General features: G+C 32.3%; 1 protein-coding gene across 7 annotated transcripts in view; it reads right to left on the reverse strand.

The window, feature by feature from the left end:
* The window catches only part of LOC148277316 (band 4.1-like protein 4A), a 58,458-nt gene continuing 37,792 nt past the window's right edge, over positions 1 to 20,666 (reverse strand). The window contains exons 5-16 of one of the 7 annotated variants that reach the window (XM_088233047.1): positions 17,610 to 17,731; positions 16,664 to 16,749; positions 14,336 to 14,402; positions 11,368 to 11,604; positions 10,728 to 10,883; positions 10,095 to 10,277; positions 9,239 to 9,421; positions 8,587 to 8,739; positions 7,925 to 8,140; positions 7,013 to 7,415; positions 6,059 to 6,306; positions 1 to 906 (exon numbers count right to left, since the gene is read on the reverse strand). In XM_088233047.1, coding sequence (XP_088089173.1) covers positions 891 to 906; positions 6,059 to 6,306; positions 7,013 to 7,415; positions 7,925 to 8,140; positions 8,587 to 8,739; positions 9,239 to 9,421; positions 10,095 to 10,277; positions 10,728 to 10,883; positions 11,368 to 11,604; positions 14,336 to 14,402; positions 16,664 to 16,749; positions 17,610 to 17,731 — 2,070 coding nt within the window. In that variant the 3' untranslated portion in view covers positions 1 to 890. Of the gene's footprint in view, positions 907 to 6,058; positions 6,307 to 7,012; positions 7,416 to 7,924; positions 8,141 to 8,586; positions 8,743 to 9,238; positions 9,422 to 10,094; positions 10,278 to 10,727; positions 10,884 to 11,367; positions 11,605 to 14,335; positions 14,403 to 15,047; positions 15,152 to 16,663; positions 16,750 to 17,609; positions 17,732 to 20,666 lie in introns of those variants that run through there. The other 6 variants (XM_088233045.1, XM_088233052.1, XM_088233049.1 and 3 more) reach the window with 6 other exon arrangements.

Below are 20,666 nucleotides of genomic sequence, written 5' to 3' on the forward strand. Positions count from 1 at the left end.
AATAATATTACAAATTTATTTGTAGCAGAAAATACATGAACAGGGGTACATTACAGTGATTTGGATTATTAATATTTTATTTTATAAAATAACATACCAACTGTAAAGTTAATCATTTACCAATTTACAGATAAACGTAGTCGATAATACATAATTATCAACTCATTAAGTAACAACATATTCATAAAATTTCTGACTTTCCTGGCAAGGTAACAATTTAGAAGGCAATAAACCCTAATTAAATTGTTGTAATGCCATAGTAAATTAATATTTGATAAGTCAGAAATAAAGTGTATTTACAGCAGTAATCAGCATTAGCCAAAACATTAAAATGAATTGTTCTTATTTATGAATAATATGATTAATTTAAATAAAAGTAAACTGACAATCTAAATACTTTATATGAGAGCAGTTGAGTTTTTGGCTTCATTAAAATATATAACTAAAATAATGTAAGTAATTATACAAAGTTTACCAATGTACTCTTGGTACCTGGTACTAAAAGATTTATCTTATTTTTTTCAGATATCTTTTCGCAGTAGATGTTTGAAAAGAAAAATTGATTATTAATACACAACATTTAGAACAGCAAAAGTTAATAAAACATCCGAGGAAAAAGTACATCCATTAATCATATACAAAAATCATACGACGTGGATGTTGAAGAAGGGTAACAAGATATATAATATGTTTATTTTATTATTAGGTTGAAAGACAGTGATAGGAAATGATGTCCAGATATGTGATATTATATCATCTACTCAAACATCATTGTCCCTAGAGTTCTGTGCTCATTTCCCCATGTTCTGCTGTACGGCCTTTACCGGGTATTTTTGCTCCATGTCTGTTGAGTCCATTGTACTGCATCTCATTTACTTTTCTTAAATCATTTAATTGCCCTGAAGCCTAAACAAAAGAAATCAAATTAGTTTAGCCTCATAAAAAATAGTTGCAACAATAACAATATTTTTTATATGGGTTATATGCAAATATATAAGATGAAAACAACTTGATTGTGATATAGGATCTTATTGAAACTTTTTTTGTTTAAAACACACTAAAAGTTCAAATGAACTGTGTTTCGGCGAAAATTTTACTGGGTATAAAAAATCTGGGATGCGTTTAAGTCAAATATTTCATTTCAATACACTCGGTTAAAATAAAAAAGTTGTCTTATAACATAGTAGGTAGGTGCTTAAAATATTGAATAAAATTCAAATTTTTTTAGAAAAACATTTTGTTAATAGATTTACCTGTCTATTCATTTTGAGTGATTCTTGTTTACTTACATTATTGAAATTCAAAACATTCATTGAAGGGGACAAAACATATTGTACCTAGCTAAAGGAAAAAAACCAGGTTACATCTATGAGGAAACATTTCAGGATAGTGGAAAATTAGTAAACAAGGAATTAGGGTACATACCTAGTGACATTTTGTTTAATTTAACTTCAGAGCATAGAATTATATTCTCAATTCTATGCTTCAGAGTAAAATATTTTAAAATTTTACAAATCTATTGTTGGTTCACAAAAAATGTGACACCAAAAAAATATTTTGAAAATCATAGATAAAAATTAAAGTCCAAATCAACTAAACGAAAAACAATATTTAAAAAAAGGATTTAGGATATTGTAGGGAAGGCTGGAAGATTTTAGTAAATAGAAGCAACTTCTATACTACATATTTATACATAATGGCGAATTCTACTTGATGATGTAGGTATGTAAAATTATAATGAGAAATGTGTTGAAGTTATCGGAATGTGTTATTATGAAAGTGCTCAACTAAAAATTGACCAGATACCAAGATTATGTGCGTGAGATTCTATGAGTAATTTTATTAAGCTATTATAAGCTTTACACACCAACTTAATTATATTAAATAAATATAGGTAATATTTACATGTTTTATTTAGAATGTAACAGTTAGGCTGAAAAGTTCGTAGGCTGACACATAGATAGCGTTACTAGAATTAAATCCATATAATTTTTAGTTAGTACCAACCTTAAAAAGATACGTGTATAAATTTGACAGCTGTCTGACAATTCGACTGCTCCAAGTAAGACAGCACTAAGTCATAAAATATAGTTTTGCGGGAAAGCAAATTGAAAGTTTGTTTTTTTTTCCATATTCTTGGGTCAGGATTCATAAGTTTTTAAAAATTGTAAAAATATATTATAGGTCTACACTTTCTAAGTAATCTAGTATTTTATTAGAACTCCTACTATTTTATAGTGTTATGGGACACAGTGCTGTTTTCTTCGGAATTCGTATTTCAGCTATATGTAGTATGTTGATTTACTTCTCTATTCCAGGGAAAATCAAATAAATTATTAAACTTTCAATGAGCTATTTTATTTTAAAAAATCAAAAATATATCAATTATTAACATTAAAACCACTCAAATTTATGATATTTTTGAAAATCCCAATAAATAAAACCATTCAAGGCATACAGTTGGTCTTTAATAATTAGGACATACTCAAAAATTTACAAAGTTAAGTGATTTTAAACATAAATTTATCTCATCTCTTTAAAAACCTATATTAATCATGACAAATTAAAAATAATTGTTGATGTTGAAGGATCATAGTTTTAAAATTACAAAAAACAGAAATATAATGAAAATTCTGATACAAGTGATACCGGATCGGACGAATCGAAAAGTTCCAAATTCATTCACTTTCTTCGTCTGATATCTCTTGTATCAGAATTTTCAATTTCAGAATCAAATGATAGATAAAAATTATGATATGCCTTTGGAATTAGTAAATTGTTACATAATGATGGCAAATCTTGTTGCTTAAGTTTGTCAATTGTTTGTTTTCTATTGTGTGCAGCAACAGGTTCAACCATTCTTGCAGACTGCCTCCTCCTAGTTTGTTTTTCAAGAATGACGGTTAAAGGTTCTTCCATGTTCCATCTTCCATACTCAATCAAATTTTCCAATGGTTTTTCACATTTAACAGTGACCTTACGTATGTTGGTCCATTTTACTAACGAATTATTTTATTTTTTCCAAATTCTTTCCAAAACTAATGGCTTGAAATCCAAAAAGTCTTTCTGAGACATTTACTTTATTTTATATGGTAAACCATTTACCTTTGCACATTAAATTAGAGTTACCCATTGTTTAGGCACATAGATTGTTTTCCCTTCAGGTGCATTCTCTATTGTGGCATGCATTGAATCACCCTCGTTTTGTGTATGTCTTTTCTCCATAAAACAATGATTGATGTTAATTTTTAATGTCCGAGATGCATATTCTAACATAGATAAAACAAATATATTACGTGCATTGTGATGATTTACTAATTTCCAGAAGGCATAAAATATTATTTTCTGGATTCCTTTGCAAAGTTTTCTTGCATTCGAGGCGGCAGTTTGATATGCAAGCTGGTCCCATTTTTGAGGCTGTTTTAATTTGTCCTTTTCTGTTTTTATGTTCTAAACCTAAATTGTGCAAATTTCTAGCTTTGTTAACAACCCCTGTCATCGGGGTTTCTTGTGCGTTTGCGCACATTTCTATATGTTAATTTCATATTTCTTTTCCGAACAGAAGATATACCTATTACGGAACCCACAATATCAAATTAATCTTCTGAACTCTGTATAATAAAATAAATCATTTATAAAACCGACATATAAATTTTTCATTCATCATACAACTGTTGTATCAGTAGCATCGTACAACATTCGCGTTTCCTCATTAAGATACATCATTATTATTTTGGCTGTTCTACTCATTTTTAACACACCACAATGTATGTATTTCTCTCTATTACTCGAGACAGGTTAGTAAAACTGAAGCAAACTTAGCAAGCCAACCAGCAATTCAACCAGCAATTCAACCCGTCAAATTTCAAGTAGTAAAGTTTTATCGACATTATTATTATTATTTATCGATCGAAGAAGAATGTAAGTCTGACTGAGTCTGACTTACAACCATAGACGAAAAATATTTCCCAGAGAGTAAGGAAGTAAATCAACTTACTTCTTTATTCCATGAAAAAAAAATGCTTTTTGACATACAACTATTTTTTATATTAATTTATTAACCAATTTAAAAGAGATAGAGTTATGAAAGTCTTCTATGAAGGAAGACAATGATTTATAACCTTCAGAAATGGAAGTAAGTCAAAAACCTCAATTTTGGAGTAACTGCCTTCTTCCTTGGAGCAGTCGAATTGGTTCGTGAGATATAGCATTGTGAGTGAAACTACTTTTATTATTGTGAAAAAAATGGATAAAAAAGAATTTCGCGAATACTGCTGAAGACAAGGCTTGGCTTGATAAACATTATTCGGACTGTGCACCGGGAAAATCAACCGTTGAGAAGTGGTTTGCTAAATTTAAACAAAGTGAAATGAGCATCGAAGACAATGCACGCAGTAGACGCCCGAAAGAGGCTGTTACTGACAAAGTCAAAAAAATTGTTTTGAATGATCGTAAAGTGAAGTTGACCAAGATAGCTGAGACTCTAAAAATATCAAAGGAACGTGTTGGATATATTGTGCATGAATATTTGGACATGCGAAAGCTGTGTGCAAAGTGGGTGCCGCGCGTGCTCACAATCGATCAAAAGCAACCAACTTGTTGACGATTCGGAGCAATTAGCGATATTCTACTGTAATGAAGACGGGGTTACTTAGATACGTGGGCACTCCAACGCAACGTAACAGTCGGCTGACAAGGTTGTGGCATCAGTATTCTGAGATACGCATGGTATAATATTCATCGATTACCTCGAAAAGGGCCAGACCATAAACAGCGATTATTACATAGCGTTGGAGCGATTTAAGGATGAAATCACGAAAAATCGACTCCATTTGAAGGAAAAAAAGTGCCGTTTCATCAAGACAATGCACCGTGTCGCAAATCAATGAAAATGGTGGCAAGATTGTATGAATTAGGCTACAAATTGTTTTCCCATCCACCGTATTCTCCAGATCTGCCCTCCAGTGACTTCAAAAGAATGCTTGCCGGTAAGAAATTCAGCACTGATGAAAAGGTGATCTCCGAAACTGAGGCTTATTTTAAGGCTAACGAGAAATCGTACTATAAAAATGGGATTGAAAAATTGTATGACCATTATAATCATATAGCCCTCGACGTCAACTATATTGAATAATAAAACCGAATTTTACCAAAAAAATTAATGTGTTTGACTATTTTAGCCTAAAGCCTTTTCAGCCCAACTATTAGGTACACATACACAATAGGAATAATACAATACGTATTTTGGATGTTTGCAGCACTAACTTTGTAGTTAATTGTTATATTTTAAAGGTAAAAATAAAATTACTTTGTTTTATGAACCACTTTTTTTATTGTCACAGCTGATTAGTTTCGGCAACTCACATTGCCCCGAAGAAGGCAATGTATAATATTATAACTAAAACACGTAAAAGAAACAGTGAACAGTGAGTGTTGATAAGAATAGAGGAGAGGGTAATTGTGTTTAAGGTAGGTTAAGACTTTACAAGGAAAATATTAATAATAGGGCTTCACTTAAGTTTGATTGATTATTTATAATATTTACGTTTTGTTTGATGGCTTTATTTATTTCAAGAATTTCCGAATTCAAAACTGTCAAACAAAATTGAAATATTATAAATAATTAAGTCAAAGCTGTTTTTAACATTTTCCCTGTAAAGTCTAACCCCACCTTAAACACAATTACCCTCTCCCCTACCCCGACCCCATCATAAACACAATTAATCCCTTTTCTATCCTCATCGACAGTCACTGTTCACTGTTTATTTTACATGTGTATATTAAGTCATTATATAATGCTGAAGAGGGCAACGTGAGTTGCCGAAACTAGGTTGGGACAATAAAAAAAGTGGTTCATAAAACAAAGTAATTTTATTTATACCTTTAAAATAATACTATGAGTAGTTATGTTACTAGCCATTATTTTTTTTTAATGTATATTATTATTTTGTTTTATTTTTTTGTTTACGAAAGTTCTTTATCTTTACTTAATGAATATAAATTTGCTTCATAAACAAAAACTGTTAATAAACATAAAAAAAACAATATTGAAACTTACTGAGTACTCTCAATTAATGGCTTCAAAATTATATGGAGGCTATTGTCAGTTATATGACCTCCGTGCCTTTTGACATTTGCATTAGCATCTGTATATCTATTGAGAGTGGCGTGTCCGGGGTTAGTGCTTCTGTTCATATTGTAGAAGTCGGCGTGATGACTGTTACTTCCACGTAAACTTCCTCCATTCTGTCGGTGATTTGTTAAGAATATTCCAGAGTCAACAAAGTTGTTGTTCGATGCGTGTCTCTGTTCAGATGATGTAAAAGAGTTAAATATTATATTACAGATTATATATATAAATAGGCTAAATATGAAAATGCATTGATAGTGACGTTTGATAAAATATACATTTCAATGATTTACTGAGACAATATTGAACTGTCAACCTAATTTACACCACAACCACTTTAACCCATTACCGTGACATTTTCAAGTAACATTTTCACTGTATTTTATGAAAATGTCTAAATTAGTGCTATGTATGGCAGAATAATGTAACCAAAACCATCAGTAATGCTAGACTACTTACTATTTTATTCAGATTTATTTTGCAATTAATAAAGCCTGCATTTCTATAATATTATACAATTGTATGATTATTTTTTTCTACATTGATCAAAGAAAATAAATGTCAGGTTTACCATGAAAAATCAGAATGCATTTTAATCTGAGACCAAAATATACATCAAAGTTGCATTATTTCATCTATTTTTAATTCATTACCCATTTAGTAGGCTAAATTTTTCACAAAAGTATCATTGTGTTTCCTGCTGAATATTTAAAAGCATATTGATCTTCGATAATCGACCTAGTCAAGTCTAAGATATTTCACACAGAGTGCAGCAGGATACTTGATAGAGGGATGATACGATCTTGATGGAGGGCAAAGTATGCAAAGTATAATTTGGGCTCAGAAAAAACTTTAGAAAAGGTGAGTAAGAAGCCCACTCACATTGAAAGCATAGGCTGCGTCACCGCGGACAAAGTAGAGAGGGCCCCTATGCTTGTTGAGAGTCGCTCGGCCCTCTGATTGGACACTAGCCAGCGAGCGCAAGCTGCCACCCGCGCGGCCACGCCCCAGGCGCGCTGCCCCTGCTCCCCAATCTTTGTATGCCATCCCAGAGGTGTTAGATGGCTGGACATAGGCCTTATTTACAGCGGGGTTAATGGGAGGCTTGCGCCGGGTAAGGCTTAGGGCCGCCAGGTCGGCCGATAGGGAGTGGGGGGTAGGGAAGGGAGCGCCGGGCCTCAGCAAACTACTCACGCTATTGGTGTTCTGTTCTCTATTCTGTTGCTGATGTTGGTGTTGTCGACTTCCGCTGCCCGTTGTCGGACATTTTGCGCTATCACTCGATCTGAAATCCAGCAATAAATTGATTTTAACCCTTGTGTGGCTATGATGTCACATGAGTTTAGATAAAATACATGACTTGATATGTCGTTGGTGATACTGCAATACCGTGTAACATTTTTTGTTTTTATGAGAATGTTTTTACTTTTAAAGAACTCGTTAAAGTATCTAAATTTTTAAAGGTGTACTCACAGCGAAGTCATTTATTTATACGATCAAAAGTCTTCAACAACTTTCCACAGATGCTCAAGGAATAAAAAAATGGATTGTGGGCCAATCGAAGCAATTAGCAGAAGATTTCATTTATAATATAGAGCATTAAATATCCACTGACTTGATTAAACAAAAAAAAGTTTAATTCCTCTGTCAATTAATGATTACCTATAGTGATGCAGGTAATTAGAAAATAAAATATTTTGTGTAATTAGGACATAACAAACAAGTATTCTAGAATTTGACCTTGTATTAAATGCATGAGTTTATCCATCCGTATTTCAAGTGGAGTGAATTTACCGTTCAGATGAGTAAGCGTAATCCTGATCGGCTCCTAGTCCAGAGTCTGTGTGTTCATGAGAAACTCGGGCACTAGCTATCAGTTCTCCACTAGAGCTGTTACTAGCTGATGCTGTAGTGCGTGAGGGAACTCCTCCTTCAGGAACTCCCTGCCTCACCCTGCCCACCCCAGGAGCAGAAGAAGTGACCTCTTTTATCGTCAGATCTTTCATGCGTCTGAAAAAGACTTAAATTAATAACAGAACATACTTATACTACCACCACTTAGCTTATTTAACATAAATAAGAATTGGTTATAAAATTAACCAAGAGAGGGCTCGCTCCCTCCACTCAGCTGTTAGTAGCCCAATACTTTAAAGGCCTGGGTCTCGAGGGGGAGATTTAGCAATATGAGAACACTCACCCCCCTTTAAAGACCTGGGCTTGAAGGGCAAGAACTAATTTACGGGGACCCATCACAATAGATGATGTGAAAAATATGAATGAGATATCTTCTAACTGGTGTACCAATGCAATCTTCTATGCGCCATTAAGCACAAATAATAATTAAGAATATTTGTAAGAAAATAAAAAACTACTCGAATTTTATTGATTATTTTTAAATGGAGCCTAAATCGATTATCTATGGAAAAGAGAGTAAAGTAAAAGATTTATTTATTAACCTTTCCGATGTTTTGTTGTGACTATTTCTCCCTGAACTAATGGTGCTGGATACAGACCGAATGGATCCTCCATTACTGTTGATGACATCTGCTATGTTCGATTTATTAGTAAAATTTTTGATCTGATCTTCATTGTCATTAAGATTGTCCCCACTTCTAAAACAAAGTCAAATTCATAGAGTATTTGTTTATGTTTTCAGTTAATGTATTTTCAATTATTTTTTTGATGTTTGGGATTTTTACAAATATATGATAACAGGTTGTGGATTCAACAATAAATTTATTTATTATCATACATATAAACAATAGATAGACACAACTCGTCGAATATGAATGGATTTATTTGTAAATAAATTGATTTTTAAACTGGTAAGGTATTTTACGAATCAATGTACCTATGCGTTAATATTAAACAAGAAATAAAAAAAGCCTTCAATCTTGACAGTCTAAGGTAAGGCCTCATATGCGGTTAAGGATATGAATATAAACAATAGTTGTTCTCTTCTGAGAAGCATTGAAAACATATTTTAAAATAGTTTACTAACAAAATTCATATATTGTAAATAAATACTACAATAATCATTAACAAAAAGTTCGAGAGATAAAAACAGGTAAAATATCAATATCTGATTTGTAATAATTAGTGCATCACCTGTGTTTAGCTCCAGACTTGAGTCGTAGTTGACGTGCTCGACTGGTTTGTACAACAGTGTATGGAATCTCTCGTAGCTGATCAGCACTCATTCCTTCCGTATCCACCAACTCCCATTCCAAGTGCTGCTTCAGCTCTGTTGGGAGCCAAGATTTGCTTTCTGATGGTGAACGAGATCGAGACCTGAAATGCAAGACGTGATATATTTATAAATAGTGTTAGAAGAATTTAAATCAATGAAGTTCTAGTGTTTCGATTGAATACATAACCAAAAAATAGGGGCAATTTGATATATTTCGCCTTGGAATTTTTAGTCATAAGACTATTTTTACTTTACAGCACATGAAAGAAGCCATTGTTTTCTCTTCTGTTTAGAAAGCTAGCATTGGAATTTTTTTCTCTAGACTTCCTTAAATAAAAGATTTTCAATCCATACAAAATATTGTTACAAATATTTCGTCAGTAAAACTCGCAAATCCCAAACTTGCTTTTGTTCAGGAGAGAGTAAAACCTGTTTTTATTTCAGTAGAAAATGATAGCAAACCTAACAACAGTTTTATTTATTTATTCATGAAATAGGCCATTCATAAACATATTCTTATATGTACTTTAATAATAACAAAATAATATGAGATTATTTTACAAGCATAAGATTGTTTAAAGTCCTTACAAAAAATGCCGAAATAATTTTTTTACTATTTGTGGACTTATGAGTAAGTTTGGGTGGCGATATGAGAACTCAAAATGACAATTATAATCTACTCATTCCATGTGTTTTTCATTACTTCAACATCTTATTTGAATTATTTTACCTGAAATATTTGAGAAAAGGAATGTGTGCCACAGTAAAAAATACCTATGTTTTCGGTGCCTGCGATGTCTATGCGAAGAGCGATGTTGAGTTTGGCCAGGATCAGAGGTATCAGGAGCTGTGGCGGCTCTCCTTACACTCGCCTGTTGCACTGCGCCACCTCCACCTACTGCTTGCTTTCTTTGCACTTCTTTCCATTGGCCCCCTGACTCCACTAGCTCATACTCTCTGTAATAAATCAAACCATTTAAATGTAAATCATATATTGGTTAATCTACAATACACCGGATCCTCTTTTTACATGGGGGATACGTTTCACACAGTACCGTGTAAAAAAGTATCCTGAAAATAGAACAATAGTGGATAGGTTTAGTTGTATGAAAATCATTTTAGCATTTAAAAAAATTTAATTGTTTACTATTTCATAGATTGAATTTTTCTACTGACATTTCTTGGTGGAACTGCCCTTTGATTATAATTATAAAAATACATTTACAGTTTTACACAATATTTGTTTATAAATATTATGTAAGATTATTCACCTTCTCTTGCACATACCTCACTAGGCCTAATAAGTAAAAGAGCGATATAGGGAATAATTTAAAAAATGGGAAATATAATTATATTACTATTATGCTTAGTGGTCAAATAATAATCAACATATTAGTGGTTACTCACTTTCTTCTACTGGAGGATCTGTGTTTGGAGTCAGTCTCATCAGCTGAATCCTTTCCCTTGTGTCTTGATCGATGCCTTCGTCTTCGCCGAGAACGACCAGATCCTCGCGATACTTCACTCTCTGCATCAGAAGTTCGACGGCTTCGTTGACGGTGCCTGTAAATTAAAAAAATATAATCATCTCGGTTGTAATATATTCATGTAATACATAACGTGAATATAACATTATGGGTGTAATTTTAAACTCCTCAGATTTTTTTTTTTAATTTTAAAGATACAGATAAACTAAGCATAATCATTTGAGTTGCCAATCATCAGCTTCAAAGTTTTCATACAAGTTTTGGAGTTTGATAAATTTTTTTGTAATTTTGAGATATTTTGTAAACGTGGTTATCTAACTTAATTTTTAAAACATAATATTTATTTTCTGAGATAAAAAAATAAATATTGTAAGCTGCGGTTTTTTTTAGATAATTTATGGTTTCGGATTCGTCATACATTCAATATGAATAAAAATGTAAAACATAGATAGTAGGTACCTACTTCGAAAATCTTAAGCAATATTTACTATTGAAAAATAGTGATTTGTAGTAAACAGTAATTAATGTTAAGAATGTGTAAAAAAAAATGTTTGGCTTACCTTCTGCAAGATCGCGAGTCATTGGAGCTGTGGCTGTCTATGGAGCTGGAGCGAAGCCGAGTGGAGGTCTGGGATGGGGCTCCGTGGGTGCGGGGGGAGGGAGGCCCCGAGTACAGCCCCTGGCGGGCCGGAGGCCGCGGAAAGGGGGCGGAGCGCGTGGAGCGGGGTGAGTCTGACCTTCGCATAGACCCCAGAGTAGCGGGAATACTACAAGTTGATCTGTATGGGGACTCCAACCTGAAAAGAGGAAAATACATTAAAAAAACCATTAAAAAAACATATACATTTTACCAATCCAATGCATGTTGCCGGTTATAGCGGACTCATTTTTTACAATATGTTCTAAATGAGAGAAAGGGAGACAAAAAAATCTGTGGTTACGGTCCTCATTTTTTATTTTGTAGTCTATTTTAGAATTTTACGATGCTCATTTTTTACGTAGGCGGCCAGTATTGTTTCGAACTGTCAAACGCTCTGTCGGTATTTTGACGATTGTTTAACGTATTTAGTGCTAATTACATAAAAATTCATTATGCCGACTTGTGCCATGAAAGGATGTTCAAATAGAACTGGAAAAGGAAGAAAACGCTTCAGTTATCACAGGTATTTATCAAATATTATACATTTAAAAATTAATACGTTTTTTGGTAGTTTTCAACATAAATGCACCACTATTTTTGTACTATCATTTGAGCAATTATTATAGCATTTGTTTATGTGTAATTCAAATACATTGGATTTATGTGATTTAAATTTTTTTTTTCAATCGTTTTTATCCAAATATATCTTTAAATGTTCAAGACACGCAAACTCGACGACCTTTTACCGAGTCAACCAACATCTAGAAATAATTCTTTCTCTTTTTATATCACTGAAAGAATGTAAAATTGTCGTTTATTGAATGTAACTAAAAGAGATGACAATACATCTGCGCCAATTTCGAATGGTATTTTTATGACCACTTTTTGGGCGGCTCTTATAATTAAGAATGCCAGGGCTGTGCATTACCTTAAAATATTACATTTTCATTTAAATGTTATTTATTAGTGTAATCATTTTATCATTAAATTTATAAACATAATATAGTTAATTAATGTTTTTTTTTTTTGGATTCCCGATAGATGAAAAAAGGCGAAATAAATGGATCCATAAGACAGGACGGAACAATTGTCTCCTGAAAATAACAATTGGGTGTGTTCCAACCACTTTCTGTCCATTAATTTGGACAAAAACAAATTATTTGGTACGTGTAATAAATGGTGCTGTACCCCCCTGTTTTCAAAAACCTAACTCGCTATGGGTAAATATACATTTATTTCATATTTATATACCATAAAGTCGGAAAAATCAGTGTACGTCCATGAGAAGATGTATGAATGTAGAAAAAGCGAGATCTACATGCAAAGACAGAGTGATATGGTGTTCTATCCTCTCTGCCTACCTCTTCGGTGAAACGGCGTGATTTCTCCAAATCACCAAATTGGAAGTGGTATCTTCACTCTATCCAAAGATACAAGTTTAAATAAAAAATTAATAGAGATTACTGTTTTCAGTTTTCAAATCAAAAAACGAATTCGAAAAATATTTTGGAATTGGAGACCCCGTTTAACCAGTTTAAAAAACGTAAGTTACAACTTGCCTTCATTTTTAAAAATTTTTTAATTAATTTTCAAACTCAATAAATTTATTACAAAATTTGAGTTTGTCCAAATGTTCATAGACAAAAGACTGGATTTCACCCCCTAAGGGGTCATTAAGATTATCAACTTACACCAGGGATGGAGAATACCTTAAATAAGAGAATATGGAAGTCAAGGCATTTACAGGGCTTACGACCTGTCATTGGCTGGTTTAAGTGGCCACTTTACACACTGTGTAACATTCACCATTTTGCCTATGTTTGAACATCCATATTTCTTAAATTCTTCCATCTGTTGATTTTAGTGAAGTTGAAGAGCTGAAACCTTTATTGTTGTGAAGAGATTCATCTGACTGAATTTTTTCACTTACTAGGCAACGCCTGAAAACAATTTTTCAATTTTTAAAATTTTTCTTGGACCAGTTTGTTTCATTACAATATTTGAGTTTGTCCAAATGTTCATAGGCAAAGACTGGATTGCCACTTAAACCAGCCAATGACAGGTCATAAGCCCTGTAAATGCCTTGACTTCCATATTCCCTTATTTAAGGTATTCTCCATCTCTGTTGTAATTTGATAATCAATAAATTTACTTTAATGCAGTTTTACTTGTTTATTATATGTAATTGCATATTTGTTTTTAAAATTAATTTATGTACTCAACAATGTCATTTACAATGTATATTATTTATTTATTTATTTCACATAGACGGCATAAATTGCCTTTAACATATATTGAACATAAATATGAAAAAAAAATACACATATAAAAACATAACAAAAAATTATAAAATTGCATAACTATAACAATAGTAACAAGTAGGTAAATACACATAAGCAACCAAAAATATTAACGAAATAAATTCAAATACACTTTTGAGGGTCTTTTTATATATAACTGTTTTAGAAATTGGGAAACAGGTTGTCGTAATGCAGTGTTCGAACTTAGGATCTCCTAATTCGGAGTCTGCGACATTACCACAGGACCACCACTCGGTAAAATAATTTAATAATATTATAAAGCTATCTGTTAGTTTAAATAATTATTTAAATGCAATACATTCCTTTAGTGATGCAAATACTAATTATTTCATAAGCACAAATTAAAAGTAAATTTTATCAAGCGAATGAAAATGTGTTAGCAAATTGGTCCAACTTTAGAGTGAATAAATTCATTTGAATGATAGACCAATAGATGCATTGTTCCAATTTCTACCGAATTTCATAAAATGAATTAAATGTTGAAAAGTTCCATCTTCAGACTGAATTTTAAACAAAAATTTTGATAGAAAAAAAAAGCATAAATGTAAAATGGGTTTTTTAACTTACGATAGTGCAGGTTGGGGTATTGAGATTGGTTTCAAGTCTTGCGAGTCTCGTACTTCTATAGATGGAACTAAAATCAAAATAGAAAGAGTAATTATCAGTGTTATTTTGTTTAAATTACATCAATATTTAAATTTTGTATTTTAAAGATACCTCCCCCTTTCCTAGGTAATGATAGTGATTAGAAAAGAAAAAAAGGTAGACCCCATAGAAAATGATCAGATTAAAAAAAACAGCAGGACTGCTATGGATAAGGGATCGATCTAAATAGAGAGACCTATCTTCAGACTGCATTGATAAAGCAGTATAATAAAAAAACTATTCACACACCATCATGTTCTTCAGATGGATCAGATGTAATAGAATAATCCATAAAACTATTCTCTTAGTTTTGTCTATATATATAAAAATGAATGTATGAAAGTTTGTCCTTTATAGACTCGATAACAACCGGACCAATTTATATGCGGTTTATTGCAAAATAATCTAATTTACGTGACTTAGGTTTGTAAATAATAATATCTTCAATATGTTCATCGAAAAAAAAGTTAGGAGCGAATATGTATTTTTCATCAAACTTCCAGGGTTAAATTCGACTAAAATGCACATTCTAAAAAATTCAGTGTTGTTTTTTTGTGTATTAAAAAACTTTTTATTTTAACGTTTACAAACATCAATTATTTTTAATGGATACTGAATTGATTAATCAACTTACAATTTCTTAATTTCTACATATTAACTTATTTTTAAGAGAGTAATGATAAACACTTTTAACTAATATTAGATACATTTTTGAAAAACGGCTTAGCGCAGAGTTTGACATTTGCAAAAAGAATTCTTTATTTGAAAAAGAATTATTTCATGTTTTGGAATTCAACCATAAACAAGTACCTACCTTATTAAATCCTATATTTGAATATATATTTTTTTTAGTTTTGGAATTCAATCATAAACAAGAACCTAGGTACCTACATATTAATGAAAAGTCTTTTTCCCTTTATCCGGACAGTTTTTGTTCGCTTTCACGACACAGTCATTTTTCTTTTGTTATTATTTATTTATTGACGGACTTATACAGTCCATTTCAACAATATTAAACACATTTTCCTATACAAAATGCAGGTACAAATGAAATCAAACACAACTAAATAAAATTAAAGCTAGGACAAAAAAAAATACTACCTCAAGATAAGATCTGGTCTATCTTAGATATTTCTTTTCTTTTGGTTTTGAATTAAATGTCAAGCTCACGATAAACCCGGCTGGCGGTTAAAAAATGACTGTTAAGTAAGTGTCATAATTTTAGAGGGCTCAGGGTAAAACGCGATCTGACTTTTCTTGTATAGATTATGGCACTAAAGTAGTGATTTTTGCATGCTTTTGATTTGAACACGACAAGGCCACTTAGCCAATAACACGAGGAGAGAAAATGAAAAACTAACCCTTATTACGAATATATAAATAGCTCAAAAAAGGCAAAAATTAATAACGTGTTATTATTTACGAAAAAACGTTTGTTTAACCAGCTAATAGTAGGCAAGCCAACGTTTGGGCAGGACAACGTATGTCGGGTCCGCTTGTAATAAATAAAAAAAGAGATAGTGATTACGTGTTAAAATTGATAATTTAGGATATGTATTTGAGTTTTCTAAAATTATTTAGATTTCCTGTTATTTAACGTTTATTGAAGTACCTACGTGGAGGTAATTGTTTTTTTTTATTTGTTTATTTTTCCATACATATATTATTTACATAGAAATATAATTACAAAAATACATCTTAAAATTAAGTGTGTATCTGTGGCCAAAAATTATAAAAATGTCAAGTATTGTAATTTCTCAGTTTAACACTTTAAGCTTGTGATACCTGCTCTTGGTGCGATGGGTATTACTGGGGGTGAGACATGATATGTATCTCAAACGTGAATTATCATTATTTTTGCGTGAGCAAGAAAACAATTTGCGTATGAAATGAACAAAAATAAATGCCGTTTAGAGTTTACATTGTTGCTTAAGTATTAGAGTTACAATATTACAAATGATTTTCCATACCGCCGGATTATAAAATTGCCATCCGTTCATCATCTATGTGTTGCAGATGACTAAGTGATTTTAATGACCCTTTTTTATTCCACATAATATTTCCTACTAAGCATGTACCAGGTTTATATTATAACATTGGTTTTTATCACGCAATAATATCATACTTCGATACTTATTATATTAAGGTATATGTATTTATATTGGTTTGGACGATATTATAGGTGGTACAGAAAAAACAAATTATTTCTTTGTGTCAAATTTGATAAAAATGAAAAAGAAATATATTTACGATGATTAGAATCCAACGGTCGTCGCTGTAGACGTCGTGAAGGGACACGAGTGAAGGCAGGGGGAGATCGTCCACTTTGGCGAACACTAAACATGTATAAAACATTTAAGCTGTTAGCGAAAATTATTGGTAGAAGTTTATTGAAATTCATTATAGAAATAATAGACAAGTGATACTGTTTCTGTAATTTATAAATAACATTTAATTTTATAATAAAGATACAAGTCTTGAAGATGTCGGAAGAAAGCGATAAAAACGGTCACTGGTTTTTCCAAATTTAATATGACTCGTCTTTTATTTCTATAATAAATTATAACATATTACGAGTATATTAAAAAATAATCCGTACTATTATTATAAATGCGAAAGTGTGTTTGACGGCTCTTTTGCGTTTCCTTCACGTCGCAACGGAGCAACTGATTGACGTAATTTTTTGCATAGGTATAGCCGGAGAGCTAAGAAGTGAAATAGTCTACTTTTCGTCCCGAAAGAGTGGAAAATGAATTAATATTAAAACAGAATAACGGTGCTACATTGCCAAACACTAACTATATAGTTTGTTTTTTGCATAGCGGTATTTGATGACCGGCAATCGAAACAGGCTACTTTCATCACGAAAAAATACAAAGCACTCCACCGGGAAAATTCTTATTGTTAAATGACAAAATTAATTCATTTACTATTTTTTTCCTAATACTACGCGGGTAAAAGCTAATAATAAATAAAATCGATACACTTTTTCTTTTACTTTGAATCGCCATAAGTATAACATCTAAAAAATATTTTTTGGATAAAAATGGAAAAAGCTTCAGCAAAGGAAATCATTTGAAATAATCCGTGGACATGGATTCAACCTGATTACCTACCTAAGCAGATAAATTTATGCATCTTTACGATTACGATTTTACGATTGTGGTTAGTTTTGGTAAATATAATATTTCTTTACCTCCTGTTGTGTTGAGGAGCCGGTTGCAGTCGGAAGAAGGCGTGCTGCTCGCTGCAACAGCGCCACAGGTGGCGACACGCGCCCCTACTTGGAGTTTCAAATCCATACGTGCTCACCTCATTCTAAAGAAAGAACAAAATACTTTAGTATCACTTTGATTTCCTCCTTTGAACTGGTTGGTTGGTAGATATTAAAGTCACAAGCTGCCAATGTCAACCTATCTGCTCAAAAATAAGCATAAATGGTACACAAGTTTAATTGCAAACAAATATAATAACTTTGTCTGAAAATGAATTATTCCGAGTTTTTACATCCCGTGCATAAAATATTTTCTGCATCCAGGCGAATGAAGAAAATATTTATGGTTGTGAAATAAAACCAGAGCCCTGGATGTGTGTTTTCGACTCGATGGCTGCTCTCAGGTAAAAATCCTGAATAAGGAAATCGAGTAGAGATAACTTCGCTTTGTCTAGTGGTTGACGCGTTCACCTACCATTCTTGAGGTCCTGGGTTCGATTTTAAATGTATTTTATTCGAATTTGTTGCAACAGAGAGGGAAATTATTTTCGAGAAGGGAATTTGGGAGTCTAGGCACTTACAGAGCTTATGACCTGTCATTGGCTAGTTTAAGTGGCCACTTTACACACTGTGTAACATTCACCATTCTACCTATGTTTGAACATTTAAATATATGTTGCAACAAATGTTTTCCCTCTCTGTTGCAACAAATTTAAATATGAACAACTTCCTGGGGAGAAAATCCAGCCAGTCTGTACGCATTTGGACATACTCAAAACATTGTTGTATTTTGTTTATTTATCGAAAACATACAAATATTAAAATACATGTAATTCGTTAGCAGGTGCTTATAGTTAAGTTCTGATATATATACATAATATACGACAAGGCGATATCTGTCGCCGCATATTTGAGTGGCAGGATATAATCCAACCGGACACGCTAAGTAAGTAAGTATTCATAATATTATCTCTTAAATCCTATAACATATAAAAACTCTTATTACTATGAGAAAAAAAGAAAATATGTATTCCTATGTACATCGAAAATATGTTACACGTAGAAAAATAAAAATTTGCCAAAAAAGAAAAACAACAAATTTTCAATATAAAAAACCACGTTCTAAAAGTCAGATTTTCAGCACACGTCTTTCTCTTGAGCCTGATAAGTTCTTTTGTTTTTTTTTATATTTGAAATTGCAATATTTCATTATCCCTGGACTGGCACCTGAAGCGTAATACTGATCATCTTACTTTCATGTAACAGATGATCGAACAACGTTGCATTAAAGAGGAATGGTGTGCATAAAATGTCAAAATTTAAAGGCCAGTAAAATATACGTCCACTGCTGACCGTTTGTCGGCAGTTCATGTAAGAACTGGAAGGCGCAAACCTGGCTTGAGAGGATGCACAGGAGCTGGCAGCCGACAGAGTGGCCCGGAGGCTGTTTGTAGACACCATAAGAATGATGATGACGATTTTTTTATTGGTTTAGGTAACCCATACTTACAAGGATGATATGTGCCATATTGTGTGCATTAAACGTTTTTTTTTTGCAATAATATTTCAGTTTAAAAAGTTACATAATTTAAAACAGTATGTTTGGACAAGTACAAAACTACTTCTGGAGATAAAACTGACAAGACGTGGCGATGAAATTGAAAGTGAAAAAAATTCGTTTTCGGGTGAAATAAAAATAGTTATGTGTAAAATAGAACCCGAACCCTGGATTGACGAGTTTTTGGATTTGAAGCCAACTCTCTCAGGTAAAAATCCCCAAAAGGAAATCAAGTGGAAATTAGAGAGCCTGAGTATAAATAAGTTTTCATTTGAAAATAAATAATTATTTAAGAGAAAGGAATAACCCATTACGTCTGTGTTTTAGGGACTTGTCAGCAGATGGGAAATAGAGGCCATGGAATGATGTAATGAAAAATATAGCACAAAACCAAGATCAAATGAAAAAAAAAAACTTTCTTTGATTTAAACCCGCGTCGCTAGTTTCAGAGATGGCCGTCTAACCAACTGCGACACAATATTCGTATGAAAAAGGGACTTGTACCGCTAAACAGCACGGAAAACGGATTTTAAATACGAACGAATAAAGTATTATAATAAATTTAGATAATGTAATATTTTTAATGAATAAACAAAATAAAATGTGCATGTATACTAATGTAATAAAACATTATTTGATTACCGCTATTATTATTATTATTATTATGGATAACTTATATAGCGCCATTTTCGTAACAAAATACCTCAAGGGCGCTTTACATAGTGATTCTTTTAAATTTGTAATTTGATTGAAATAATTTATTTTGTCGGCACATGCTACGGATTTATTCAAATGATTGCTCAACTAATAGTGCGCAAAAGGCTTGCATTTACCTGGCGATTCTTTGAAACTAACATAAGGAAGAATTTTATTTTTTATACTATATTTTTGCACCACAACAGGCCAGGAGGCCCAATTACAGTGGTAAATTACATCACAGAACACCCAGGCTTGAGAAGAACCCCATTTAATTTTTGTGTTTTTACCGGGAATCGAACCCGGAACCTTCCGTATGTGAGTCAAGCGTCTTGACCACTACACCACGAAGGCCAACGAATTATTTTATTTGTCAATAGAATATCAAACTTAGGCAAAATTAAAATTAAAATAAAATGTGCCTATCGTATATTTTTAAAGTTTTGTAATTTTGATATTACTCCGGTCGGTAATTTTCGCTGACTGGTGAGTTGGCTTTCCGGAAATCGAAAATGTATCACAACAATCTATCATTAGTTGATTCGGAAGAACTTGTGACGTAGTCTGAAGTAGTTAATTTTTATAAAAATCATTTTTATTAATTTTTCATACATTTCCGAGAAACTTCGTCGCACAATAATTAAATGCTTTAATTTTTACCGCGCGTAAGAAAACATTTTTCGTTTCCAACTACCCGTAGGACTGAACTCCCTTATTCGCAATTTTGTCATCATAATTCCCTTCCCACACCTAATGGTGCATAGGGCATTGGATTGGTACACCAA

This window comes from Micrasema longulum, unplaced genomic scaffold (assembly GCF_059751315.1).
Source record: "Micrasema longulum isolate JH-2025_06_02 unplaced genomic scaffold, ASM5975131v1 h1tg001051l, whole genome shotgun sequence".
NCBI lineage: Eukaryota > Metazoa > Arthropoda > Insecta > Trichoptera > Brachycentridae > Micrasema > Micrasema longulum.